The sequence below is a fragment of the Phaseolus vulgaris genome, chromosome 8 (assembly GCF_051622355.1).
Source record: "Phaseolus vulgaris cultivar YP4 chromosome 8, ASM5162235v1, whole genome shotgun sequence".
NCBI lineage: Eukaryota > Viridiplantae > Streptophyta > Magnoliopsida > Fabales > Fabaceae > Phaseolus > Phaseolus vulgaris.
The window spans coordinates 59753658-59780921 of record NC_143505.1 but is presented as its reverse complement, the minus strand read 5'-3'; the positions used below and the strand labels follow the sequence as shown (position 1 = coordinate 59780921).

General features: G+C 30.8%; 4 protein-coding genes across 11 annotated transcripts; 1 reads left to right on the top strand and 3 right to left on the bottom strand.

Annotated features, from left to right (window-relative positions):
- Window positions 1-2895: 2895 nt before the first annotated feature.
- LOC137824138 (protein SHOU4) lies at window positions 2896-8515 on the bottom strand. Of its 6 annotated transcripts, none has more exons than XM_068629604.1 (6): window positions 8291-8515; window positions 6117-6827; window positions 5842-5963; window positions 4933-5088; window positions 3957-4168; window positions 2896-3391 (listed from the first exon to the last, which is right to left on the bottom strand). In XM_068629604.1, the coding sequence occupies exons 2-6, from the start codon at window positions 6739-6741 to the stop codon at window positions 3199-3201; spliced, it is 1308 nt and encodes a 435-aa protein (XP_068485705.1). In that variant the 5' UTR covers window positions 6742-6827; window positions 8291-8515; the 3' UTR covers window positions 2896-3198. The 6 variants fall into 6 exon arrangements, with proteins under 6 accessions (XP_068485705.1, XP_068485707.1, XP_068485706.1 ...); XM_068629606.2 differs by lacking the exon at window positions 8291-8515 and adding an exon at window positions 7976-8099; XM_068629605.1 differs by lacking the exon at window positions 8291-8515 and adding an exon at window positions 7342-7564.
- A 1613-nt stretch (window positions 8516-10128) lies between these two features.
- LOC137823981 (uncharacterized) lies at window positions 10129-13029 on the bottom strand. Of its 2 annotated transcripts, none has more exons than XM_068629385.1 (5): window positions 12303-13029; window positions 12015-12232; window positions 11528-11656; window positions 10551-10682; window positions 10129-10405 (listed from the first exon to the last, which is right to left on the bottom strand). In XM_068629385.1, the coding sequence occupies exons 1-5, from the start codon at window positions 12601-12603 to the stop codon at window positions 10292-10294; spliced, it is 894 nt and encodes a 297-aa protein (XP_068485486.1). In that variant the 5' UTR covers window positions 12604-13029; the 3' UTR covers window positions 10129-10291. The 2 variants fall into 2 exon arrangements, with proteins under 2 accessions (XP_068485486.1, XP_068485487.1); XM_068629386.1 differs by having other exon boundaries at window positions 12015-12215; window positions 12303-12890.
- Window positions 13030-15652: 2623 nt separating this feature from the next.
- Window positions 15653-18601, bottom strand: WRI4 (Integrase-type DNA-binding superfamily protein). 2 transcript variants are annotated; one of them, XM_068631704.2, is made up of 8 exons: window positions 18394-18601; window positions 18154-18236; window positions 18025-18033; window positions 17832-17920; window positions 17668-17741; window positions 17502-17552; window positions 16801-16877; window positions 15653-16227 (listed from the first exon to the last, which is right to left on the bottom strand). In XM_068631704.2, the coding sequence occupies exons 1-8, from the start codon at window positions 18516-18518 to the stop codon at window positions 15827-15829; spliced, it is 909 nt and encodes a 302-aa protein (XP_068487805.1). In that variant the 5' UTR covers window positions 18519-18601; the 3' UTR covers window positions 15653-15826. The 2 variants fall into 2 exon arrangements, with proteins under 2 accessions (XP_068487805.1, XP_090149599.1); XM_090293473.1 differs by lacking the exons at window positions 16801-16877; window positions 17502-17552; window positions 17668-17741; ... (2 more) ...; window positions 18154-18236; window positions 18394-18601 and adding an exon at window positions 16468-16790.
- Window positions 18602-23997: 5396 nt separating this feature from the next.
- On the top strand, window positions 23998-27264 carry LOC137826316 (cell division control protein 2 homolog C). The gene is made up of 5 exons (XM_068632243.1): window positions 23998-24143; window positions 24231-24885; window positions 25780-25849; window positions 25975-26113; window positions 26905-27264. Exons 2-5 carry the CDS (start codon window positions 24243-24245, stop codon window positions 26995-26997), a joined length of 945 nt encoding a protein of 314 aa, XP_068488344.1. The 5' UTR covers window positions 23998-24143; window positions 24231-24242; the 3' UTR covers window positions 26998-27264.

The following is a 27264-nucleotide window of genomic DNA, read 5'->3' as shown; positions in this document are numbered from 1 at the left end:
TTTATCTTAATATTTTTCGTTAATTTTGCCTATATGATTAAAAGAGAGTTTTCCTAAAAAAAAAATATACTGTTATAAAAAAATATAAAAAAAAATAGTGTGAACTTATGCATAAGTTGATGTTATTTTAAAAAAAAAAATTGTAATTTGGAGAAAAATAAGTAAACACCTAAATTTCTAAAAATATTGAAACCATATCAATTTCAAACCATCTAATTTCAATAAATTCAATCTTTCATGGAAATTCAAGTTTCCAATAATCAATATCAAACCATTACATAAAATGTATCTTGTCAACAACTTTATAGATAAAATAAAAAAGCTTATGCACGCAAGAGCTTAGAAGTATAAAAAAAACTGGAATTTTATTTCTTTAATAATAATGAATATTACACAATCATAAACAAATAATTGATAAACTATCCTCATTAATATCATAAATATTATCAAAACAATAACCTAATGGTTCTAAAAGTGAAATTTGTATGCATATTATCAATGTTTGGTCAATGAGTAGTAAGGTATATTGGAGCCACATATCCAAGCGATGAGATACAAGAAGGCAAACACAGCACTGCAGGAAATGAACACAATAAGACCAGTCAAATGAGATATATCAAAAGGTTGATCATTCACAGGAGCATCAGCAGCCACAGGGATATAAGTATAACCCACTTGAAGAAGTCTACGGTGGTGCCCATCTACCAGGTCGATAGCTGCCAAAACTCCTGTTGAGAAAAAGAAGAGAATGAACATGTTCTTGGTAAATTGCTTTGTCCACATCATTTTGTATGAAGAAGATTTTGGTAGAAGAGTTGACTCTGAAGACCTTAGAAAAGAAAAATGTTGATAGAAGAGTTAGTTATGACAAAAAAAGAGTTGCATATTCATTTATTTATATACTAGTTCTACATACGAGAAGTGAAAAGAAAATCAATATAATGCATACATACATGATAATCATTTTAAATAAGGAATGATTCAACACAATATATGTGATTACTTAGTGTACTCGACATTCTCATTCTAAAATAAAAATGTAAAATATCTCATTTTTTCATAATTAATGCACAATTACATAAAAGTGTAATATTACATTTTTAAAATATTTTTATTTTTAATTATGTAGTAATCAACTACATATATATGTTATATTATTATAGTAAAAAAAATTATCACAAAATCAAATTATCCATCAAATATACTTTACTGAATTTTTTTCTTTCAAATGTGACTCTTTATTTAACTATTTTTTCATAAAAATATATAATCATCAAAGTTAACTGAATTGATTAAATCATTATCTTATATACTTTTTATTTTAAATTGTACAGCAATTATTTTATTAAAATTTGTGAAAGGGTTTTTATAATTACCAGGTCATTGCATTTATTTATGATATATTTTGTTATTTTCAACATTCTAATTGATAGCGTAATGATATAGTTTTTTTTTAATTGGAAAGTTAGTATATTCTGATATATTTTATTCAATTTTATAGTAGATTTAAATTAACAAAATTAAAAAGATTTATTCTCATATTCATATTCATATTTATATATATATATATATATATAAAAAGTAGTTTAGCACATAATAACACCTTTATTTATGTTCCTACAGGAATTAAGTTGAATTTATTTTGTTACTTTAATTTATAAATATGCATAATTATATATTGATTACCTGGTTATTGTTGTGTATATTTTGATTTGAATTTATTTAAATGAATTAATATATACTATATATTATTCATATTATTTCATATCATATTAAAATTAATATTATTTTAAAAAATAATTAGCTAGATTTTTAACAACAAATAATTCGTTGTAAAATATAAATTATTATTATTATTATTATCAATTAAAAATATTAGCATTAACTTTTTTAACTTATGTCATTTTATTAAGTTTAGATTTTCATTTTCGTATTACTTACTCCATCCTTTCATTTTCTATATTTTGTTTAGTGTTATTGATTTTTTTTTAAATAATTTTTTACTCTTATTTTTAAATATTTTTTAAAAAATTATCTTAATGCATTTCGTTAATTCTGCACATATGGTTAAAAACATCTCCTAAAAAATACTATCATATGAAGCTCGGACACTTCTCTTAAATGAGCGTATCCGTGTCGGACACACGTATCAGTGTCGACACTCGTACGACACTTATCGGTGAAGTGTTTAATTCAAAAAGTATTTGTTGGATTTTTGAAAATTCTAACACGGTTCTAACACAATTTTAAAAGGTATAAATACAATAATTTTCTAAAAACTCAAATTTATTATATAAATTTTTATTATGATTATAAAAATAAGGAACAAATTCTTTTGAACCAGTCATAAAAAATATTTTCCTGCTCCCAAAAGAATCTAAAACATACTTTTGCACATAAATATTTATTTTCAATTTATATAATTCAAAATTATATAATATATAGATTCGTGTCCCCGTGTCCTATATTTTAAAGATTATATAGCTACTATGTTATAAAAATATTGTTTCTTTTTTCAGAATTTTAAATTTATATATATGTTTGCTGTTGTTTGTCTTACTATTTCTCACACACACATACATGTATACATATATATATACATATATATATATATATATCATTTTCATCACCACCTGATTAATCAAATAGTATTTATATTCGGTAAATTCGATTCATTAAAAAAATAGATTTTCCTCTTTCCATGAAAATGATTTTGTAAAAATACTTTGCTTAAAATCATTACTGGAAAACAGTATTATTTCTTGGAAAAGTTATTTTTTCAAAGATAAATTAAAGATTTTACATAAAGTGAACTCCTCCTAAAATACAAGGGTTTAGCTGTGACATGTGTATGTTTGGAGAAGTTAGAGAGAAATTGTGGGCATGAAGAACATATTTGCAAACACAAGAAAAGATTGTATTCTATTTAACATGTTAGCATAATCACAATATGCCTGTCCAAGTAAGAATTTGCACTGCACCAAACATAACCAAAGTTTACAAAGCCTAGAAGAACATGAAGACAACCAGAACTATACAACAATTTAAGGTGAAAAATAAAGGGCACACACACACAACTTTGGCATCTTAATCTATAATAATTTGTGAATATGATATTCCACCACCACTAATAACAGAGGGGAAAAGAATACAATACTATCTAAGGAGGCCAATTAGAAGATGCTTCAAGCATTACTGTTAAACTGGTATCACATCATTCTTGGATGCGTCTTCACATCTTAAGACTATACCCTCAAGACTAGCTGGAAAAATGCATTTGCTCCATTGGCAACCGGTAGTGATAGGATCTGGTGGAGGAACTATCATAAGCACATTCTCATTCCTCTGAACCACCCCCATTACACTTACTGTGCTTCCTTCTTTGATGTACCTGAACACAAATACCATGTTTTACATTATTTCACTTAAACACTTTGCCTGAACAGTCAAAAATCATATCTATGTTGCAAAATAAGATCAACAGGTTTTTAATTCACACTTGTCTACTTGGGATACCCCTTATGGAGCTTTTGGTACAAGATTAGTTTCTTCATGTCCGGGAATCATGATTCTTGATAATCATGAAACTTGGAAATCATGATTCTTAAGACTTTTTCCAGAATCTGTTTGTTTTTTCATGAATAGTTCAGCAAACATTTATGAAGTTTCCCAGGAATTCAAGAATGACATGATTTGTTTACCAAAATTTTTAATAGTTTATAAGTTTACTTGGAGACAATTTTGTGGTTTGGCTAAAAACATTCCTAGGCAACACCACCCTCCTTCACGGTTTTCTGGTTTTAAAACATAAACCAAACAGGAAAACAGGTTTGTGGAAAACTAGATTTTTCTTGTACGAAACGTTTCCTAAATCAAAGCTGACACTAAATGCATCCATAGAGACAAAGAAGTAGCTTAAATTATAAAAAAGCAAGCAAACATGAGATAAGTTTTACCCTTCTTCCAACCGCATGATGCGGTCATCACTTGAAAGATTCCTCTCTCCCAACCACCGGAGAAACTCTGGTGAAATCTCTTCTTTGGTTGGATTTACATTGATGAGAACTGAGTCATCAACATAAGGGGTCACCCTCGCTCCGTGACCAGTCTTAACCAATGCCCTTAAACCAGATTGGAAATCCGAGATGTAGAAGTCAACCACGCGCCTCTGTCACATCACATATATTCCAGTCAAATCAACAAATGAAAAAAAAGTTCGCAATAGCAATAGCAGCCCTAAGCACAGACTCCTCATGGGGCATTCTTTACTGGTGGGTCCTTTCATGAAACCAAAAAAGAAAAGAAATAACAGTCCCTAAATGAAAACTCATGAAGACAATTACGTTCAGTATTGGAACAATAACCAATCAAGGGGATACAAATGTTAGGTAACCATATATAACAACATAAATAGTTCAATTCAATCTAGAATGCCATCAAAAGGCTTGACAAGAAATGTCAAAGGGGGTGGATCCACCATGCAACCCATCCATGCATAAATTTAACCGATCCACCAAATGAAAATAAAACTTAGTAGATTGAATCAACAACCATCAATTTGAATCCAATCAAATTTTAGTTATACCATCATTCCTACTCAATGCATTGTAACTGGCTTAAGGGTAGAGCACCCATCTTAATCCATCCTTTCCTCAGTAAACCAAATCTAGTCCAAGGTAAATTGGAAACATTCAATATGAAGGAAAATATCATCATATCAAAAAGAAAAGCTTCCCTTTCTTCTCCTAAGTATGATAGTAAAATTAATTAAAAACAATGAATTCAACTTGAATTTTTCAGATAAAGAAACACGTCCTTCTGTGATATACTTCCCGGGGAAAGGATAGAAGTAAAATTGTACACAAGATGTAAGACAAGAATATTAAATTTCATAATAACGAACAAACCCACTTAAAAAACTTAGTAACTTACTTCAAGCAATCTAAGGCCCCAAGAAAACCGACGGTGTGTAGGATTGGCAGCTTTTGAGTCCCAACCTCGATACTCATATAAACTTGTTGATGTATATACACATCTGGGAACTTTCTGGAAAGATGACTCAAGAGGCACATTACCACAGGTAACAACCTTCACATACAACAGCAAAACATATTTGATTTGATTAGTCATTTAAGCTTGTACGTAGTTATAAAAAGGATCATAGCATGAAAAATCAATCAAGTGAAAATTTCTCATTTACATAATTAGATGTTTACAGGGAAATTATTACTCTGGGAAGACACCCATATTAAGGCATGGATATCTCATTCAATGAAAATAGCGTTATTTTAAACAGCTACGAAGACTGCCAGGCTTTACATCCATGATAAAGATTATTTTCATATTTCTTTTCTTTTCTTATGATGAGATCATGCCTTTGAAAAAAAATTAGAGTAATGAAATTTCAATATTAAACATACTCCTTCATTTAAACCATACTAAAATCATGTTTGTGGAAGCACTTGATACATATCCACGCTGTAGCAGTTTAAAACCTAATACATGTAAGGTTATTTACTAGGAGTAAGTTTGTTTCTATAATTAAAAAAAAATCAGGTTCACGTCAGATATTCTAGAGGATTTCCAATCGTTCCTTTATGGAAAAAAAATAGCATTCCTGAAAAGCTCCAGTAAATTAAAAAACAAGCTCCAAATACTTCTAAAGCAGCTGAAGAATAATTTATAATGCAAAATCAGAATGGTGCAGAGACAGGTGAATAAGGAAAACATTTGAAATTAGTACAGCATGATTTGTTATAAAGAATTTACTTATTAGCCCAAGAAGTGAATACGAATTTTCCCAGAATAGCCATTAAATTAGGCAAGAGGACCAAAACATACCCCAGAGACCTTCACGAATTGCCCATTTTTGGCAGTTCTGAGCTCAGAGTCTGGATAATGAGCAACGAATCCCATAATAGATCTTCTTCCCCAGTAAGTATTCCAAGAGAAAGATGCAGCAACTAAGCCAAAAAGAACCACAACTACAATAAGGAGAATGGCATTGTGCACTGCTCCAAGAATAAAACCACCAGCAATGAAACCCATGACAAAAAGCAGAATTAATAACCATAACACCGCCTTCGGAAAATTCCTCCTGAAGGAATATTCATCACCTTGACTAAGAACAGTCACAGCTTGGTTGTGAACAATGGCGGAACCTTGCATCTTCATTGAACCTGTCGCTTCCAAAGGACCAGACACTTTCCGAGGAGCCCCAGAAGAATTTAGTGGACCAGAGGATATGGGCCCAGATGTAATGAGACCTGTTGTAGGTAGAACAGGAGCAAGAGGTCCAGAATTTTGACGCCCAACTGGCGTGACTCCCCCAGACTGAGGACCAGAAGACTTTTTAACAGGTTCCCCATGCTTATTCAGTGGCCCAGAATTTGACTTCTTCATTGAAGTTGAACCAATCATGCCACCAGAAGTCATTGGACCTGAAGTGGTATAGGCAGCTCGAGCAGCAGCATTAGGCTGGATTGGTCCAGAATGTGAACCAGCTCCTCCAAAAGATCCTGTCCGTGAAGGAGCACCTGTTATTGGTCCAGATTTCCTAGATTTAGAGCCATCAACAGGAATATCAAACATTTTCCCCAATTCTCCAGACCTTTTTATGTCTCCACCAGTATATGGCACGGCTGTTGATGTCATGGTTGGAGTCCTTTCCTTGGGCTGCTCTGGCCGCCCAGATACATAGAGGCCATTGCTAAGCTGATGAGAAGGGATTCTAGAACTCATCTACCTTCTTTTGAAGAACTCTTGAGAACTCAGACAATGGTAATACCAGAAGTTGGTGTTGGACAAGTCAAACTGTCAAAGTGATCCTGAAAGATGCAAAAATGAAATTCCCAAACGAATTGGAATTATTGTTCAATGAAAATTAGTAGTTTGCAATCAATTTCCTTGTCGCCTAGCGAAAAGACAAAAGGTAACAGAAAGCACAATATCTACCTATTGAAGAGAGCAAAATTTAATTTTAGAGCAAAAAGTTTAGGAACTTGGATTCTTAATTGGAAAAAAGAATGTGTGAATAGCCAATCATGGCCTTCGAAACATATCGTGTCATGTTTATAATTAACAAGCTAAAGGGAACATGAAATCCCTATGGTCGCCCGGGAACCTAATCACAGAGCAAGCAAATCTTGTATATATCACCACTTTAACTAGAAATAATTATGAAGAAACAAAGTATATGATAGTCAACTTCCTAGTGTACTTCGATGTATGCACATAACCCAAATGAAGATAAAGAGCACATCACCTCCCTATCGCCATTATCAGAAGACCAATGAATCTATAGAATGAAGAAACACCCAAATTTCTTACATAATCACTAACCTATATAAGGGGGCATGTCTACAAATTTTTACACACACATTCAATCAGTGTTTATCTCCGGTCCTCCCATAATCTTCATGCATCCTCCAACCAAAAGTACTCCAATTTGAGATAAATGAATAAGGGAACGCTAACAGTAAATTTCTAAGATAAAATTCCTGAAGTGGAACAAAGTGCACAAGAAGGAAAGAGAGCTAGTCCAGAGTATGGACTCTGGAGCAACGAACTATGTTTTCTGTATTGCAGTGACTTTTCTTTTCTCAAAAAACCCTACACTAGGAAGAAAGGCTAACAGAACGTCAACATCCACAAGGGTCAAGCCCCACTTTTTTCAAACTTGTGCCAATCTGTAATCCAGGAAGCAAGAGACCCTGGATCCATTATTCCAAATTAAAAACAGAAGAAGTAAACGGAAATTGCTCGAGGTCATACACAACACCAAGCTGGCATTAATTTTTGGTAGATTAAAGAATGCCCCAGGATTGAAAAACCAAATATATTATTGAAAAAACGAAGCTTCCTCGACCACTTTGGCCCCCAATCAAGCAGAAAACCAGCACACAATAAAATAAAAACGCAGAAAAAAAAAAAAAACTCGGTCGAGAACCTTATGATTTCGGGTGAAAATACTCACACACAGCACCGACGCCACACACATTGCGCCCCAAAAGTCAAATGTTACTGCCGAGAGTGATGAGAAAAAGCAAACCCACATCGTCAGGAAAACGATCTAGAGAATGAAGTGGTGATCTCAACTCTGGGTAGAAGCAATGTGTGTAGTGGTCAGAGTTGAACACTATTGTGAATTTCTGGGGCATTTTCTCAACAAAACAAAATGAAAACCCAAAAGACATAACCTTGTGTGTCGTATGTTGTACCATGTAGTTGAAATTCCAAGTTGGGAAATGGGAAGGATCTATAAAGGGAGAGTGAAGAAGGGAAGACCTACCTGAAGTGAAATCTGGAGGCGGAACCATGATGGGTACAATCAACAACGACACAAAATCAACAACGAGTCTGAGTCTCAGTGTTGCAACAAAACAGAGAAAATAAAAATAGGTTTCTGGCTCGGAGAATCTAAGGTTGTATTGCGCTGTGTGAGAGGTTGAGAAGAGAGCCGCAACAAATTTGTGTGTTGTCTGACTCTGGTTTTTAGCAAAGTGACCAAAAATGTATGTTATGGTAAATTATAAATTATTATAAAAAATATTAACAAACTTACTATTCTTTTCACTGTTTTGTTTTACTGATAAAAAAAACTCTTCACACTGATGCATCAAAATTATTAAACTCTAATAATAATCAAACTTTATTACATACCAAAATATGTAATTTCCCACAGTGAATAAAAATGGTGCTTAGGTTTATTCTTCACTACATTTATTATTAAAGATGATATTTAGATTTTATGAAACATTAACATTTAATACAGTTAAGTTAATTTAAAATTGGTTTATATCTAAGTTATGATGATGATTACATTGATGGATGCAAAAAGGCAATTCAACTTCTGGGCACGGACCCTACCTTTCCTAACACCCAAACTACCCTTCTTTCTCTTTTCTATCTATCTAATCACGGATTCTTATCTCTTATTTTCTTCCTTTTTACCAATTTTCATTTTATACAACAAAAACATAGTTCAGAAAGATATTTTTATTCAAAGTGAAACCTAGATTTTCTACACCCCAATATATTTTTATGTCCAAGATTAGATTGGAAGATTTCATTAAAAAATTTGATATTATCCCAAAGGATAATATTAAATATTTTATATAAAGTTTTCGAATTTAATCTTTGCTTGTATTTCCCATTTCAAGAAACAAAAAAAAGGTCAAAAGGGTACGTTGACACCAGCTCTCATTTAGAGTGGTTATTATTGGCCTTTTGGATTTTTCTATATGATTGAATGGCAACATTTTTATTGATTTTGTATTGTTTTTTTTCTTGTGTTATGGTCTTATACGGCTATTTGATTAAAACGTGAAAGTGGAAGGAAATGAAATAAAACACTTTCTTTTTTTGCAAACCAAAGCTAGAAAGAATTATATTTTACTGTGAATCAATCATTGGTTTACAAGTTTTTATCGTGTTTATATATGTATTAAAATCCCCAGATGCTGAGATTCAAATCTCCAGCATGTTTTTGTATATAAAAAGAAGTTGGTATGCACAGTATAAGGACTCAGATCTTATATAATAAAAATGAAATCCAACCTGTATTCACACATTGTTTTTAGGTTGCAATGTAATGCCAATGTCTCATCACGACAGCCTTTGTCTGACTGTATTTCGGCTGTCCAACTTGCTCACTTGGTCCTAAATACCATTGCAAAAACAACAAGGGAACAAGTTCTTCTCCTGGTAGAGAAGACCATGTTGTCTCAAAAGAACAAAGAACACGATTGAGTTCCACCATGAATTCTATTCCTTCATATCTCACTTTTTTTACACAAATGTTTTTCAAAAACTGAAGGAAGTTAGTATAATGTAAAAGGAGTGTTAGTGTGATGTAGTTTCACATAACTTCGGCACAGTTAGAATAATTTACTGTAATAATTGTGTCGGATAAAATTTTTACTGTTAACTTTCTCTGATAATAAAAGCATAAATTACATTGTTTTAAAATTAAGTTCATTCAAAATCAATGCATATTACTCTGATTGTTCAGTTTTACTAGGTCCCTTTCCTTTTTCAAATCATAAAATCTCGTGTTTACAAAATCACTTTATTCAGCTTCAAAGTGATGAGAAAAAAGAAGTTAATACAATTGTTGGAGCATTATGATGGAAGGAAACTAAATTTGATGCTCATTGACCAAGTTAAACTTACACGCCAGAAACTGTAACACTCTTACAAGCTAGTGGCTATGGCCTAAAGTCTACCTAGCTCTTACAAGCTGATTACCTAGTGAACACATCTCACACACACTAATGCTAGAGTTTAAGCTTCATACAATTCTCAACTCTTTTAGCCAAAGGGAATGCAAAGGGCATGGGTCTGGCTTGCCTTGCACCGCAGCCTTCTCAGAGAGAGCATAAAACCAACCATTTCTCCACTTAAACTGCAATGCAAGTATAGTCAAGATATATATGTGTGTGTGAATATATATATATATATATATATGTGTGTGTGTGTGAGAATATATATGTGTGTGTATCAGAGTCATCTTGTGAATCCAATATTTATTTCACTTATATTAATATTACCTCCTTAACTGCTGTGGGAAAGTGAGCTACTGCTCTCGAATATGCACATAATCGCTCTTCCATGGCTTCTTCAAATGTTAACCCCTTTTCACTTGCTGCAGCTGATGCCAGTTCTGTTATAAGGCTAGACAACTGAAAGTGGAAATATTAGTCACTTCTCATAGTGGTGTTATGTTTTAGTATTGCTTTGCTAGTTAAATACATAGCTAATGTTAAATGAAAATGTTTGTCTCAAAATCTCTACATTTTCTTTCTTCTCTTATTATGCCTACATTTTATCCCAACTTTGTATGACAAACATAGTATATCTGCAAATTTGTATACAAGGCAACATATCCACTCCATTTTGGGATGAGCTCCTTTAGTCCAGGATAAACCCTTCAAGCACATCAGATCCAACAAAGTTTAAACATGTTTCATGTTAACCGATTTCACCCGACTCAGCAACTTACTGAGCCACTTACCTACTCAATCATAACCCTATTTGAACATAGGAGTTGATAACTGTGACTGAGTAGCATCTCTTCAAGATCCGAAAGAAGAAATCTCAGGGAGGAAGGGGATACCGATTGCCCTCACCAACCATCCTATTATTAACTACCCAGTTTAATCTAATCATGCACACATTACGTTGCCTTGTAATCAAACAAAATGTTATTGATTAAATTCATCATCATGTTAAGATAAGTTTCTCCATAAGCATTTGTAACAAAAGAAAATAAAACAAAAAGTGAAATAAGTTTGTCCTATAAACCAAAAGTAACTCATAAGTCAAAATCAATTTTTCGAAGAAGCAAAATAACTTGATCTCTCTAAAAAAACTGATTTTAATTACTACATAAACTAACTTTAGCTGATAAGAAAAACTTATTTCTTTTATCATTCTTACTCTTCATGTTTATGAAGAAAGTAAATTCACAAAGGCTCTAGCAGAATAAGCAGATGAATTTTGAGAAGATGCAGACTGCAAAGCTTACTTCAGTGCGGAATTCCTTTTCCACGACACCTACAGAAACCCCTCCATGACGCGCTCCAACAAGCATAACGGAACAAATCCATATAAGCTTCTCCAACATCTGCTTTTGAAACGCCTCCTTGTCAAGAACCTGGCTTTTGAGAGACATCAGTGTATGATATATATCAGAAGAAGTGTGTAAATATTTGTTTTTGACATTGTACAAGGATACCCTACAACTACAATATTGACACTAAGCAAACCCAAAAACAATACATGAGAATCAAAACACTGGAGTCCCCAAAAATAAAAAGAAGCCTTTCAGATTTATTTTTTTCTTCCTTTTAGTCCCAATTTTCTGAGGTGTACTCAGAATTAGAATAAAACCAACATTTCCATTCACATGTTTTATTTTCATGTATTTCTCTCCTCTCCCCTCCATCACTGTGACCATGAAATGGGTGTTTACTTGTTGAAGAAGAAAAACTAAAGATAGATGTTACGTATACCTTGCAAGAGAGGCCTCCAGCCTCTAATCTTGAAGCCACAACAGAAGCCCAGTTGCCATATGCAGCAGTGAGTCCTTCAGGATTGGTATCAGTCCTTCCATCAACAGGGGCTTCTCCAACTTTCGACACAGCAAAATAAGCCAACACTTGGTTTGCATCCCTCAACCCTTTCCTCTCAAGCCACGCCTCCACCATACCATTCTGGAAAAACACCAAATCTGCGCCACCATCAGTAACTCATCAACAACATGGTCCAACCCAATGAGAAATCAGCACAAAAGGACTCACCTTTCCATCTAGAAGGTGGTGTAGATTGAAGCACGGATTCGAGATCATCGTTCCTCGTGCACACAAAAATGGGGCCTTCAAAATCGAGCGGCACGGACTCTCCTCGGCGAACGAGGAGGTCTCCGCCGGTGCCCATGTCTTGCAAAGCCCTCCCCACTCTTCCGCCGCCGACAATGACGGCGGGAGCTACTCTGGTATAAGGGACGGTGACGGTGGTGGCGGCGGCGGCCATGGCGGAGAATTTGAATCTGAATGCGGTTATGTTTGTGGGAGAGACGGATAATGAGAGTGAAGTGGCCATAAAGAAGCGAGTAATCAGTGGCGGCGGAAGGAGTGAAGAACCGACATGGCTCTTTTTTGTTGTGTTTGTTTGTGGAGCTATGTTGTGCCATGTTTGTCCATATTCGTTCACACGTTCCCTGTCACAAGTTACGCCACTCGTTCGATCGTTATTCTGGGAAGGTTCTATCTGCTGATCCACCAAAACTTCTCCCTTCCAACAACACTTGTCGCTTCTACTGATCGTGATTTGTTTGTAGTAGGTACCATGTTAATGTCAGTTTTTAATTTCAATCCTCAAATATCGATAACTAAAACCCTAAAATTAAAACATCAAATCAATGTTTTCTACTTTGTTAAGGGGTCCAGCTAAAAAATGTCTTCCATTATTTTGTTCTTGCATCATCTTCTATCTTTCATTATTTTGGGTTTCAAAAGTTTTGATCTTGAAGTTGTTAAAAGTAATTAATAAGTTTTAGTTAATGAAAACTATTTCAATTCAAAGCCTATTAAATTATATGTTGAATAGTTTTAAAGTGAGTAGAAGTAATCTTTTTATGTATCTATTTGTTATTTTTAATTCCTAGAATACATCAATTGATTCCTCTGTAATACAAGCAACACATAATATCATCTTATGATTTTAGTTGAAAAGGTTTATTACAAGTTGCTTAAGTTTTTTAAAAACAACTTTAATTATCATTTAGTTTTTTTTATTGATACATATACGTTTAAAAAAATTATTACATATATACGAGAAGACCCTTTTAAAAATAAAAAATAAACAAGTAAAAAATAAAGTTTTAATAAATAGTTTATTTTCATTTTAATAATTTTTAACTTTACTTTCATTAAGAAATTTTAAACCAATTAATTTTAAATATTAGATAAATATAAGGTATTTAACTTTTGAAGAGTGATTACGTGATATCTTTGTAAACATTAAAAAAAATTGTTTTTTTTTAAAAGAATATGACAAGTTGAAAGCAAGTAAATGTGTTTTTTAACAGATTTTGGATGTAACATGTATACCATATCAACTAAATATTGTTGTGCTTTAACTTTATTTTTTTTCCTTTTTCCATGTCGTAAACATTCGTGCATCACATATATATATATATTGTTTAACATCTACTTTTCATTTGAAAATTAAAAAATATTGATAATTTCTTCCAAATATTTTTCTCAGTTAATTCTTTTTTTTTCTTTCTAAATACAACATTAATGTTTGTTACTCCCCTCATACACTTGTTCATCATTGTGAGGGTGTCGATGTAACTTCATCCTACTATCATTTATTAAATGTTTGGATCGTTCGGTTTGCATTCTTTTTGTCCCCTTTACTTTGTCATATAAAAATTTTAAAGGTAAATATTTTAAAATCCTTTTAGAGTCGGACCATAAACCTTATTTTTATGATATCAACGGTAAATCCAAATTTTATTTACACTGGACTCGGTCTGAAGTGACCTTGTAAAAGATTTTCCAACAATCAAGTAAGAACTTTGTATAAAAGTGAATGATATATTGATAAAAGTATACCTTATAGGATTTAGTCATGCTTACTTATAGAATTTATAATGAATTATCTCGATTATAGATCGTACTTAATATATATATATATATATATATATATATATATATATATTTGTTAAAAAAGACGGAATTACTGAATTTATCACGTACTTGTTTCGTTACATATTACCGAATTTGTCACGTATCTCATTATCTTAGTTTGATACGTTAATTTTATACGATCAAACAATCTCGACACTGCATAATAGCTAACTAGTTCTATATTTTTTTTTGTGTTGTGCATATTTAATCAATTTCATAGCATCTCTATCTAGGCACAATTTCAAGTATTTGTCCGTACTTATATTCTTAGATTTTCATCTTTCCAAATGTTTAAAAAAAATATAGATCCAATCCATGAATAGCATGTTATTCAATCTTCCAAATGCTGATAAAAAAAAGGATAAAAAAAAGAAAGGTTATTGAGAATCTCATTCCAATAAAAAAAACATCATTTGTTCAATTCTTAACTAACTCAACTAAATGACCCATCTATTAAAAACTCCAAGATTTTCATAAAAAATAAACAAATGATAAAAAAAATAGTGACAATGAGTCAATTTGATGACATAAATACTATGAAACGTCCACACCTATCCACACTCACGAACAGCAAATAAATTCCACAACATATGCATGAAATATATCCGTGAAAGACACTTATGAGAGAAAAAATAAACAATACAAGAAATATAAACTACAATTTATGTGAAGACACTTCTTTCAAACTTTCTTAAATCTTGAAATTAAATTCAAATATTAAGTCAAATAAATCTAAAATGAAACTTCATTTACCACGTGGCTGAAACATTAATTTCATCTATAAGTAAGTACCTTTTGCACAAATTTCTTAATTATAGACATTAAACTATAACCTTGATTAATACAGGGATTTGAAACAAATTTTTATGTATATTGGGTGATGAAAAACAGATTTAATTTTTATTTAGAGCTTTGGTAGTCATATAAACATAATGTTAAATGTCAAAAGACAACAATGTTAAAAAACAATGTTAAAAGAAAGTTAATTCTCTAATAATATGAGTATATGTATCTTTAAGTAAAAGTATGTTAAAAGCTAAAAAAAATTAATTCATATTTTATTTGTATACATCTTCTCCCCCACTAAGAGGATTTATACTCCAATGAAATTAAATTATATTAGTTTTGTTCTGGGTTTAATTCCTTAAACACATCAATTATTTGGTTACAAAATTACATAAAAGAAAAATTGGGTTCGTAATTAAACTATACATGGATGTTCAAAATTTAAATTAATTAAGAACAGTAAGATTAATCAAAATACTACATGCATTCGTGTGAGTAATACCATCATATAAATATACAATTGATTGAATTCAAAAATTAAATCATAAAATTAATTAAAATTTAATTATACTCATTTTAATCTTTAACCATTCAAACATGAGTAGTGATTTATTTTAACTATTCTTATGTCTCTAAGAACTAAATTTTGTAGTTAGTGGAGACAAATAACAAAACTAAATTGTTCTTGTTGTATCACAAATAAAATTATGAACTTTCTTTCTCCCTTTTGTTACTTTTAAAGAATCTTCCACTGAAATTTCTAAAATCTACCCTTAACAACTTCTTTATCATGTTTTTTTTTTTTTTGATTATCCCTTTTGAAAAATAAAAATATCATCTTTCTAAACATCAAGCTCGTAATGAAAAATCGATGCCCCAAATGAACCTAAGTCACCAAAAATGATATCATCATTTTCAGTGTAGATGTCTGGTCCCTGACTCTCAAAAATTGTTTGAATGTCTTCAGGGAATGTGCGACGAGAAGGGTTTGACTCTGAAGACTGTGCTGCATCCTCTGTTGTGATCTCATCACTTTTTGAACCATGTTCATGTGAAACAAACCCTAGTTCAATTTCAGCATTAGAGTTTACATTTTCATTTACAGGAACATTTTGATTCTCTTCTTCACTCTTAGGACCTGGCCAATTGATGTAGCGGCTCACATCAAAGTTTGTAACAGCATTTGCTCCTCTGTACTCTATGGCTGCCATGTCATATGCTGCTGCTGCCTCTTCCTGTGTAGCTGCAAATACAACATTGTAACATATGCAAACATGTTATGTTATGTTGTGTTGTGATAAACATTTGTTTAATGTTTGATTAGGTGAGTAAGAACCACAGTTAAAATCTTTGAGGTAAGTAACATGACCCTTTTGACAGAATGTGTTGAGACATGTCTATGTCAGTATCAAAATTATGAATTTTTCTTCTTCTTTCGGTTTGGTTCAGAATAAAAAAGAAGAACAGGGAAGAATGATGTCACCATTAAATAGCTTTATTAAGCAGTTGGAGTTTGGTGATCTATACTGCAACCAATGTGATTTGATTGCATATTTGACCTTTATATTTGTCCTACTATTTTGATCTGTGGGACCATGTTGAAAGAAAGTAGGTATTTTCTTGTTAGAATTGGAAAGAATGGTCAAATACATTTTCAAAACTTCACACCAATGATTCATCTAAATGCATTAAAATGTTAAGACCATATGCTTCTGTCTAAGGATCAGAATTGCACATCAAAACCATTCATAAAAATACACACAAACACCATTCACTCATACCCAATCTAAAGATTAGATCATAGTTATGAAATTACCATAAGTTCCAAGATATAGGTATTTGTTGCCAAAGACCCTGCCAATTCGAGCTTCCCATCTTCCATTATGGTGGTGTCTAATCATTTAAAACAAAAATTCAGAACATTTTCCACCAATCTAACTGTTTATATATACAGTGTTTATGCAGATTAAAAGTAAAGTTAGAGACTTAGAATGAATAACTTGTATTAAGAACTATCATAAATTTCATTCAGTTAATAGTTTCATATATGATTGTAGTTTCACACTTGCTGTATTTCATATGAATTGATCATAGTTGTTTCAAATTTCATTACACATTTTACAGCATGTAATTTTAATAAATGTCCACAGCTAATAGTGAGAATTGACTACTGTTACTGCACAAAAATGTTGCTCAATAATTATAAATGTACATTTTATTTTTCTTTTTTTGCTTTTCTCCATCGTAGTCCATGCAAAATGGGATATTTTTTTATATATATTTCGTACCAGACTATTGAAATATTCTACCTGCAAACTAATTCATTTATTGCACTCTAAAAACTAAATAATTTTTTTTTATATATATTTTAATAGATTGACTCTTATTAACTCTGTTACAACTTTAATTTCTCTTAAAACTGATATAATTATCACATTTTTATATTTTTAAAAAGATTTATATTGAAATGTTACAAAATCTAACATTTTCCAACAAAACAGAGGAAGGTTCGAGTACCTTGCTACACCTCTGTATTTTGAAACTCCTCGAGAGAATCCACTGCTTTTTCTGCATAATGAAAATTGAATCAAGAAACAACTTCATCAGTTCCAAAAGTTAAAAGGAAAAAGAAAAAGGTTCAGAAAAGCATTATCATGAATGGAGTTAAATACTGAAGATTAACCTTCTCAAAGATCCAATATATTCTTCTTTTGATTGACCCTCCATTTCCTTGAGCATCTCCTCATAATTTGTTAACTAGGATAAAAAACACACACAATGAAGTGATTGATCAAATCTGATATATGAACAATAAACATCATTTGAATCAAAGATGTGAAAAAGTACTGGGAAATTGAGAATGGTATCTTGACCCCAGTACTTCAATGCTGCCAAATCATAAGCACGTGCTGCAGCTTCTTCATCATCATATGCCCCTAACAAAGTTCATTGCAACCAATTTTCAATGCCAGATTGAGAAAAAGCAAATATGTATGATCAATGAAGGTTTTTGTCATCCAAAGCAACACTCAAATCATACCTAGATATACTGCACCATGGAGTTGTTTTCCATTGCCAGAACAAATGAACAAGATCAGAAGAAAATCAAAAAACTTGAAATCAAAGTATGTACACAAAGACAGAACAACAAATGCAAAAAGCAACAGACCTTGTCTTCCTTTCTTGCTCTGTGACTCATTCCAACAGTTTTTGTCCCACAAATGAGCCTCATACCGACCAGTCCAACGATGTCTGGAAAAACCACATGCATGCAAACAAACTCACCCATTTGAGAACACAGCATTATGAAACATAGGAAAGAACAAACAAAGAAAATGAATGAAAAAACATGTTGCAACAGATCTAGATTCAGTAGATGACAAACAAAAACAAGTGCTATTATATTAACCTTGTGACACCCCTATAGATTGAACTTCTCTGTGGTGGTGAATCTCTTGGAACTGTTTTGCGTGTGCGTTTGGCAGTGCTGTTGGTGTCAGTGTTCTTGAGGGCTTTCTGCGATCTTTTGGCCATGAAAACTGAAAAAAAAAAAAAGAAGAGAGGACCACACTGCAGTGCATATAGTTCAAGAGAGAAGGTCGGAGAGGGTTATAAATATGACTAAGTCATCCAATAAAAAGGGCATTAATTAATAGAAATAGTGGAGGAGAATGAAAAAGTAGGTGTATTCTTTATTTCTCCTTCTCCCTAATATATAAAATATAATTTAATAATATATTTATTCAACATTTTAGTTTCCTTTTTCTTGGTGATGCAGTTGCAGTTGGTGGTTGAGTAGAACAAATTCTGCAGGATTGAAAGGAGTAATAATCTCCAATGGCCACTTCATTATTGAATTTTACTTTTAATTATCACACCATTAATGTTCTAATAAACTTTTTCATCCATTTTTACAAAACATTTTTTTGATAAGTTAAGGTTTATTGAGTTATTCAGATTAAATTTTCATTTTTTTTCTCCTTTTTTTGCAGTTTATATAAGTCTATGAAATGATTCTCTTTTCTGCAAGATTGTTTATGGTTGGCTAACCTTTTTAAATAATGAAAAAAAAGAGTCAATGAAGTCATATGAAACGCAGCTAGTTTAGCTAACATATCAATGACTTGCAACAATATTTTCTCATGAATTTTTAAATCATAAGCAAACTTTTATCTTGAAGAAGAATTCTATTTTTGATTTCTGAAGAATAATTCTGCTTTGAACCTTAAATTAAAAAAAAAAACTTTGAAATTTAGGCAAATGTGATTTTTGTCTTTCAAACTAAATTTAAAAAAGCATTAAATATAGTTTTAAGAAATTATTTTGGCCCTTAAAATTTAATATTTAAAAATATTTTTTAATTTTAGAAACTAAAATAATTTTTTAGTTTTTTTTAAATGCTTTCGTATTAGACATAATTATGCAACTTGACATCTGCACTAAAAAAACATGAAATAGAAACCAATTTAAAAAAAAAAAATTAATTGTTATATTAACTAAATTAAAAATCATGTTAAAAACTAAAAAAAATAGTTTATAAAACTATTATTGTTAAATAATTTCTAAATTAGTATCTAATTAACAAACCAAAGTTTTAACTAGTTTCTAAATTTGATAGCAAAAACTTTAGTGGCTAATTAGATACCAATTTAGAAACCATTTAACAATAATCAAAGTTAATTTAGAAAAAAAAAATTGTAATCTCTAAAATGATATCTAATTTAGTCAACAACTAATTATTTTTTGTCACTAAAAATTAGTTTTTATTTCATGATTTTCTTGAAGTGCTGGTTGACACATCAAGTAACAAAAATTATATTTTCACATGAAAAAAATATTAAAACTAAATTTATCTTAAATTTTTAAAAAAATAAGTTTTTTTTATATTTTTTCACTTTATGCACATTTTAATATACTGATTATGTTTTTAGAAAGGATTATCATGTTTCTATTGCAGCAGATTATGTAAGTTTTTGTGTTCTTCTTTACTACCATACAAAGTCTGTTTTGGACGGAAAAACGGAAAAAAAAAAAAGTTTTGCTTTTTTTATTGTGGCTGTCTCTGAACTAATCCATTGTATTTTTGTCTTTTTTCTTGATTGTGATAATTTTCTGCACTTCTGAAATCATTTTAATAAATTACAATAATCCCTTTTGAAAAAAAACAATTTGTATATAACATTTATTTTTTTATCATACTTAAGGAATATATATTATAATATTTTTCAAATAATAAAATATTACTGAGCTTTAATTGTTAGTGCAAAAAGAGAGTTTAAATTATTTCTTATTTAGATTGAAAATGTAATTTTATGTTTCAAATTAACAATACAAAATATTAAAAAAAAACACAGTAAATGGTATATTTAAGTGCATAAAGTCACTGTCTGAGTAGACCTTGCTTTTTGCAGTCCTGAAATTAATCATAACTCAACCATGTTTTTATTGTTTTTATTAATTTTATTGCTTTTTATCGTTTATATTTTTTTATTGTGGTCGGTATTATTATTATTATTTAACCCTAAATTTTATTTATTTATTTGTGTTTAAAAATAATTTATAATGGATTGAATGCAAATAATTTGTTTCTATCATAGCTAAATTTTTTGAAACCTCTTAATACAAAAACTTAAAATCTTAAAGCCTATGAAGTCTAAATAGATGTTAATTTTTTGGTTTAGGAATTAACACCTAATTAGCATACGAATTAAATAGATTGGTGACCAATAAGTTTATTATAAACACACACTCCAACACAAATTCATACTATTAAAACAAATATAAAAACTTAAATATTTGTTTTAAATTATAATAGATGTCATGTTATATTAATAAAATAATTATATTCAAATAATACTATTATTATATATTTATTAAATGAAAAAAATTAATCATATGAACGCAATTTATATTAAGTATTGCATTATTAATAATTTCAATATATTTTACAAAATTATATATTACATATATTTTTATTTATATAGATAAATATAATTTGCTGGCTTAAATATTACTCTAAAATTAAAAAAATAAAATTATTTTCAGTATTATGTGCTTGTTAATTATTTATGCATTCACTGAAAAGTTAAATGATAAGGTGATGTTTATTAGTATTGTGATATAATGTCGGTAAATACAGTCTTTTACAAACTTTTAAAATATATAAATATAAGTTGTTTATTTATAGTTAAGTGAATGTTAAGGATCAAAATTCACGATTTCAAAATTTTGGAAGATGAAAAAAAATCTATATTGACTAAAACTAATAATTTGTAAATTTATAATTTTTTCATCAGGGTTAAAATCAAAATAAGTTCATTTTACAGAAACAGAAAACATATTTAAACTTAATTTTATTTTATATAAAATTTCTATGAAATAAATATTCATCCTAGTGGCATATTTTATGAATATTTTTTTGACTAATTTTTTGATAGTGTTAATGCAACTTACACTGGTGCCATTGCATCTATCACTATTTGTTTTCATAATAATTTAATATTTATATTATTATTAGTATTAATATTTTAAAATTTATAGCAAATTATTTTTGGATTTATTAAATCATACAAAAAGAATACTATTATATAATTTAATATCATGATTTTTTAAAAAGCAAATTAGTAATTAAATTATAAATATCTTAATATGTTATATTGATTTTTAATTTTTAATCTGATATTAAATATTATATTAATTAGAGTATGCTATATTAAATAAAAGTAAAAATAAAATTGTTTAGGTTAAATTATTTAAGTTTCCTATTATTGTAGAAAGTCACAAAAGAATTATAGAAGCTATTTTAAAAAACCACCATTTGTGTAATTTTTAAAATTATTTATTTGTCTTCAATATTATATGCTACACCTGAATTATTAGTGAGGATTTTGCCATGTTACCTCCATACATGTTTAAAGTTGTTGTAATTTTTGTTGATAGAAGAAAAAGTAATATATATATATATATATTTTTTGTTCTTATTATCTCGTGAAACCCTAGAAATAAGTTTCATTGGTGATGGCAAAGGTAGTAAACACAACCACACCATTAATCTACCGAAAACAAAGGTAGGAAACAAGTGCATGTGGAAGTGTATGAGAACAATAACATTCAAGGCACCTCTTTCGAATAAATGGCTCATTATAATTTTTTAGCAATCTATATAATGGTTTTGTAATGTCAAAAGTTACTCTCTAAGTTTTAGAAACTTATTTTTTCAATGATTATTAATTATTACTATTAGTGTAAAAATATTTTATAGATATTTTAGTAACACAACTTATTTTCTTTAATTTTAAATATTTTTTTTTTTGTGATCGTTCACTTTGAATGATGATTTGATTATGTTTGATGAAGTTTAAAAACGAAGTTGAAAGACTATTTTAGATTTTTTTGCAAATTCATCAAGATTCAGTACAAAACACAATTTCATGTACTACGTAGTAATAATGGAGAAGAATATATGCAATCAGAACTTCAGAACATTTTTTAGTAGTCAATGAAATTGTTCATCGAGATTTTTTTTCATATACTCCGCAATATAATGGAGTAGTAGAACGTAAGAACTATCATTAAGTGGTTCAAGCTCCATTTGATTAAAACTCATATGTTAATAATATATTGGACAAAAGCTTTCACGTATGCAATATAACTTTTATCAATAGAGCATTGTCCATGTCTTTTTGAATATTAAACCTCTTCCATTACTTACAAATGCAATAATAAGTCCTAAAATTAATTAACATACAAATTTTGTTGTTGTGTGACTTATGTTTACTTACACAAGCATAGAGAATCAAATTGTCTATTAAAGTAGAAAATTATATGTTTGTTGGTTGTAAAAAGGATAATAACATTACGATCCATAAACCAAACAAATGTTTATCACTATAAATGTAGTTTTTTTATGAGACCTTGATATATTTTTCATCTAATTTTGATGAAATTCATTATTTTGTTCCACAATAAAATGATACTGAATTCAAATTAGAAAAAGGAAGTAACAAAGTTGTATCAAGAGATGATAATGAGAGTATGCAACAATATGATGATAAAACAATTTAACATGTCGAGATCAAAGGTTTTCCAATTAATACTGATGATATATTACACTAGTCGTTATCTCGAGAACAATTTTTTTTTAGTAGACTGTGTCACTACAAGTATTTCTAAGTTAAGTTGTACAAATAATTTGAATTTGAATTTATTAATTAAATTAAAACAACTTGTTAATAATTTATTCATGATTCATTACTTTATTGGACGAATTAAAAAAAAATCTTAGTAAAAGAAGTAGTTTATGGTAAAATTTAATTTATAAAAATATATTTTTAGATTTATTGACAATATTATAATTGTTTTTTTTTTCTGTCTAATAATCATATTATATTGTATTTATTTATATTTAATATTTATCAGGTGTTAGATTTTCATACCAAACTTTTAGTATTTTATCAAGATTTTGTTTGATTCAACTTTTGTAATTACTTTTATTAAAGTTTTAGTTAATTTTATTAAACTTCATTTTCAAACTACGTACATAAGGACATATACGTACAAAGTGTTCACGTGTGTTTTAAGCTTAGTTCATAGACTATAACGGAATAATATTTTAATTACATTGAGCTCTATGTACAGGTAATTACTTATATTTTATTTTATTTTAAATTAATTTTAATTACAATAAAAAAATTAGAATACTACAATTTTATTAATTTTTTTTACAACCACATTATTTTCCTCTACTTAAAACAAACACAATTTGGTGTTCCTAAACTAAGTACATTTTTTAAAACTATAGATAATCTTAGTATAACTTTTAAAATAATTATTACAAAAACTAACATATCATCTTATAAAACAATCCTTTAAAACTTCAACTTAAATATATTAATTACTAATCAATTAAACTAAAAATAAATAAAAAATTATTAAAAATATTATATTTTTTACGTTATAGTGATTGAAAGATGCAAATACAGAGTAAAATGAAAAGGGAAAGAAATTTGAAAATGAGAATGGCGCCATTGACTAGATCTGGAACGTTACCGTTTCATTTCACATTCAAATTCCCTCTTTCCCCAATCCTCTACCCTAATCTCTCTCCGCGCCTCTCTCGCTTTCTCGTCTCATCATCATCATCATCAACAACGCTCTCAGGTTTGTCTTCACTCTCTGTTCTTCTTCAATTCAATTTGCATATTCTGTGGATTATGTGTCTGATGAAAAGCACGATCGGTGATGAAGTGAGTAACGGAAATGGAGAAGTACGAGAAGCTGGAGAAGGTGGGGGAAGGAACGTATGGGAAAGTGTACAAGGCACGAGAGAAAGCTACCGGCAACGTGGTGGCGCTGAAGAAGACGCGGCTGGAGATGGACGAGGAGGGCGTGCCTCCGACGGCTCTCCGAGAGGTCTCGCTTCTGCAACTTCTCTCCCAATCCATCTACATCGTGCGACTGCTCTCCGTCGAACACGTCGATAAGATCCCCAAAACCCATAAGGCCTCCGCCAACCCCCTCACCAAGCCCATCCTCTACCTCGTGTTCGAGTACCTCGATACTGACCTCAAGAAGTTCATAGATTCCCACCGCAAGGGCCCTAATGTCAGGCCCCTCCCTCCCCAACTTGTTCAGAGTTTTCTCTTCCAGCTCTGCAAGGGCGTGGCGCACTGCCACAGCCACGGTGTCCTCCACCGCGATCTGAAGCCCCAGAACCTTCTCCTCGACCAGCAGAAGGGGATTCTCAAGATCGCTGATCTGGGCCTCGGCCGCGCCTTCACCGTCCCTCTCAAGAGCTACACGCATGAGATTGTCACTCTGTGGTATAGAGCGCCTGAGGTTCTCCTCGGCTCTACGCATTACTCCACTGGGGTTGATATTTGGTCTGTTGGCTGCATCTTTGGTCAGTCCACATCACTCGCTCTCTTTTATTCTAGTTTGTTTGTGTTTGGAGTTTGGATGAATGGATGCTTGCAAAAGAGATTTCGAAATGGATTTAGTTAATAAAATTTGGGTTTTGAAGTAATGGGACTTGTAAATTTTGAATGTTTTTTTTATGTAGCACAGAAGTTATCTATTTTTTTAGCACAGGATCGTATTATAGTTACACATGTTGAGGCCAATTTCTTTCTAGGATTTAAAATTGTATTATCAATTGTCAATACTAATCATATAGCTAATATTATGGGGGGGGGGGGGGATTATTATTCTAGTGAACGTGTTTGTTTATATTTTAAAAAATGTTTAAGTTTATTTAATTAAAAATTTGGGGAAATAAAAATAAGAGAAGAGATGTGAAAGGAAAGAGTGGGGAAAGGTAGTTATTGTAGAAAATAACTTTCATTTTATGTGAATGCAGATACTCATCCTTCATTATCCTAGCTTGTCCAAACATATGAATGTGATATTCCTATGTTCACGCTCATGGGAATATTTCTAGATACCCTGAAACAAACACAACCTTTCTTATTTGTGTATTTTCAAAAGTATGTTTGGTTAAATTTGAGTATTCACTGGAAAATTTCTTTAAATAGACAAGAATTGAAATAAAAAATAAATAAAATGGCAGTTAAATTAAATGTGTATTAGACTATGGAAATATCATATTGTCTCCTCGCGGGAATAGAAATAAAAATAAAACGTGCAAATGGAAGTTAGAAATGTACTTTTATACAAAATACTCAAAGAGAACAATCATGTTAGTTTTGCTAGAGCTAGGAAGGGGGAAACTAGAACTACTTCAACTAATCACATCCGAAAATATACTGAACCAAACATTTTGTCTGTTTCTATGCAGCTGAAATGGTGAGAAGGCAAGCGCTCTTTCCTGGGGATTCTGAGTTCCAGCAGCTAATTCACATATTCAAGTATGTCTGTAAACCTTTTTTTAGTTGTGACTGGAATATTAGAAGCTAGTCACATTTTTATCTGTCTTTTTCATACTTTGTTTGTTGATTCAACTATGCTGTTTGCTAATTATTGATCCTTCAAGGATGTTGGGGACTCCAACGGAGGAGCAATGGCCTGGAGTTACTTCTCTGCGTGATTGGCATGTGTACCCGCATTGGGAATCTCAGAGTTTGGCAAGGAATGTACCTACCTTAGGACCTGATGGAGTGGACCTTCTATCGGTTAGTATTTGTATTTTTGTTATTCTTGACTGTTTTATGCTTCTGAATTCACAACCCTTCAGTCCCTCACATGAATAAATACATACATATATGTGCAACAGAACTTGTCACCACGTAAATTCTTCCTAATGTATTCTCTGTTCTGTGACCATCCAAACAAAATCAAAATATGTTTGAGGCTGTGACATAGGTGCCGTGCTGCATTTTTGTCTCAAAGTAATCTTTCCCTGGCAATGAAGTAATCTCAATGCATTATGTATTGATAAATGGAAATTTTAGGCGCAATATAAAGAAATGCTGGAAACCAGGGTGTGTTCCTCATGGATATCAGGTGCTCAAAAAGAAATTTTGAAGCCAGTTTAGGGTTATTTATATACCTTAATACTTAAAATAGCATAATTCCATTTTAATTTTGGGTGGCAAGGTTTCTAGTCCTATAAAAGTTGATAGAAGGAGTTCAAGAAAATTATTAAAAAATTCATAGTAAGTATACTTGAATTAATTTTTAGAGTGATCTCGATTTCATTGTATCATCATCTATGTAGCTTATCTCACATGGTTGGAGTTTGTTATATACCATACACTTGATTTTTTTTACATATTGAGCCGAATTACATGGAATTCGTGTATATGGCTTATCTCACTTGATTGGAGTTTCTTACATACCATATATATCACCTGATCTAGCTTTTAGATTGAACCAGCTTTATCTCACATTGTGGTGTTTCTTACGCTCTACGCATACATATATACCAACCCTTTTTCAACAATATATTTTCTTTCATCTGCAGAAAATGCTCAAGTACAACCCTTCTGAGAGAATATCTGCCAAGGCAGCACTTGAACATCCCTACTTTGACAGTCTTGACAAGTCTCAATTTTAGTTTTGCCTCTAAGTCAAAAGGTTTTGTGCAAAAGTGTTTGTTATTCAGTATTATATAGCAGTCGATGAAAATTATTGAATATGTCCAATTCAGCTTGTGTGTAATATTTCGTCATCATCTTGGTGATATATGAACAGTTCACTCTTATTAAGGGCAGTTCATGGTTGCCAAAGTCTTTGTAGGACCCCTTGAAAAACTTAATGCTCCTAAAAAGTTGTAGTTTCTGTTGAAATCGAAAAGGATAGTCCATGCCTATGATATTAACTA

Bases quoted from the DNA above. Each gene is read 5' to 3' on its own strand.
- LOC137824138 (XM_068629601.1), bottom strand. From the start codon at position 6,741: ATGAGTTCTAGAATCCCTTCTCATCAGCTTAGCAATGGCCTCTATGTA. The intron at 5,089-5,841 runs GTATGTTTTGGT...TTGTATGTGAAG, and splicing joins AATTCGTGAAGGTCTCTGGG to GTTGTTACCTGTGGTAATGT. The intron at 3,392-3,956 runs GTAAAACTTATC...ATTTGTGTTCAG, and splicing joins ATCATGCGGTTGGAAGAAGG to GTACATCAAAGAAGGAAGCA.
- LOC137823981 (XM_068629385.1), bottom strand. From the start codon at position 12,603: ATGGCCACTTCACTCTCATTATCCGTCTCTCCCACAAACATAACCGCA. The intron at 11,657-12,014 runs GTATACGTAACA...CTCAAAAGCCAG, and splicing joins CTGGAGGCCTCTCTTGCAAG to GTTCTTGACAAGGAGGCGTT. The intron at 10,683-11,527 runs GTAAGCTTTGCA...TTCCACTTTCAG, and splicing joins AAAAGGAATTCCGCACTGAA to TTGTCTAGCCTTATAACAGA.
- WRI4 (XM_068631704.2), bottom strand. From the start codon at position 18,518: ATGGCCAAAAGATCGCAGAAAGCCCTCAAGAACACTGACACCAACAGC. The intron at 17,742-17,831 runs GTACTTTTTCAC...TTTTTATCCTAG, and splicing joins ATACCATTCTCAATTTCCCA to TTAACAAATTATGAGGAGAT. The intron at 16,878-17,501 runs GTACTCGAACCT...TTAAATGATTAG, and splicing joins AAATACAGAGGTGTAGCAAG to ACACCACCATAATGGAAGAT.
- LOC137826316 (XM_068632243.1), top strand. From the start codon at position 24,243: ATGGAGAAGTACGAGAAGCTGGAGAAGGTGGGGGAAGGAACGTATGGG. The intron at 24,886-25,779 runs GTCAGTCCACAT...GTTTCTATGCAG, and splicing joins GTCTGTTGGCTGCATCTTTG to CTGAAATGGTGAGAAGGCAA. The intron at 25,850-25,974 runs GTATGTCTGTAA...TGATCCTTCAAG, and splicing joins CAGCTAATTCACATATTCAA to GATGTTGGGGACTCCAACGG.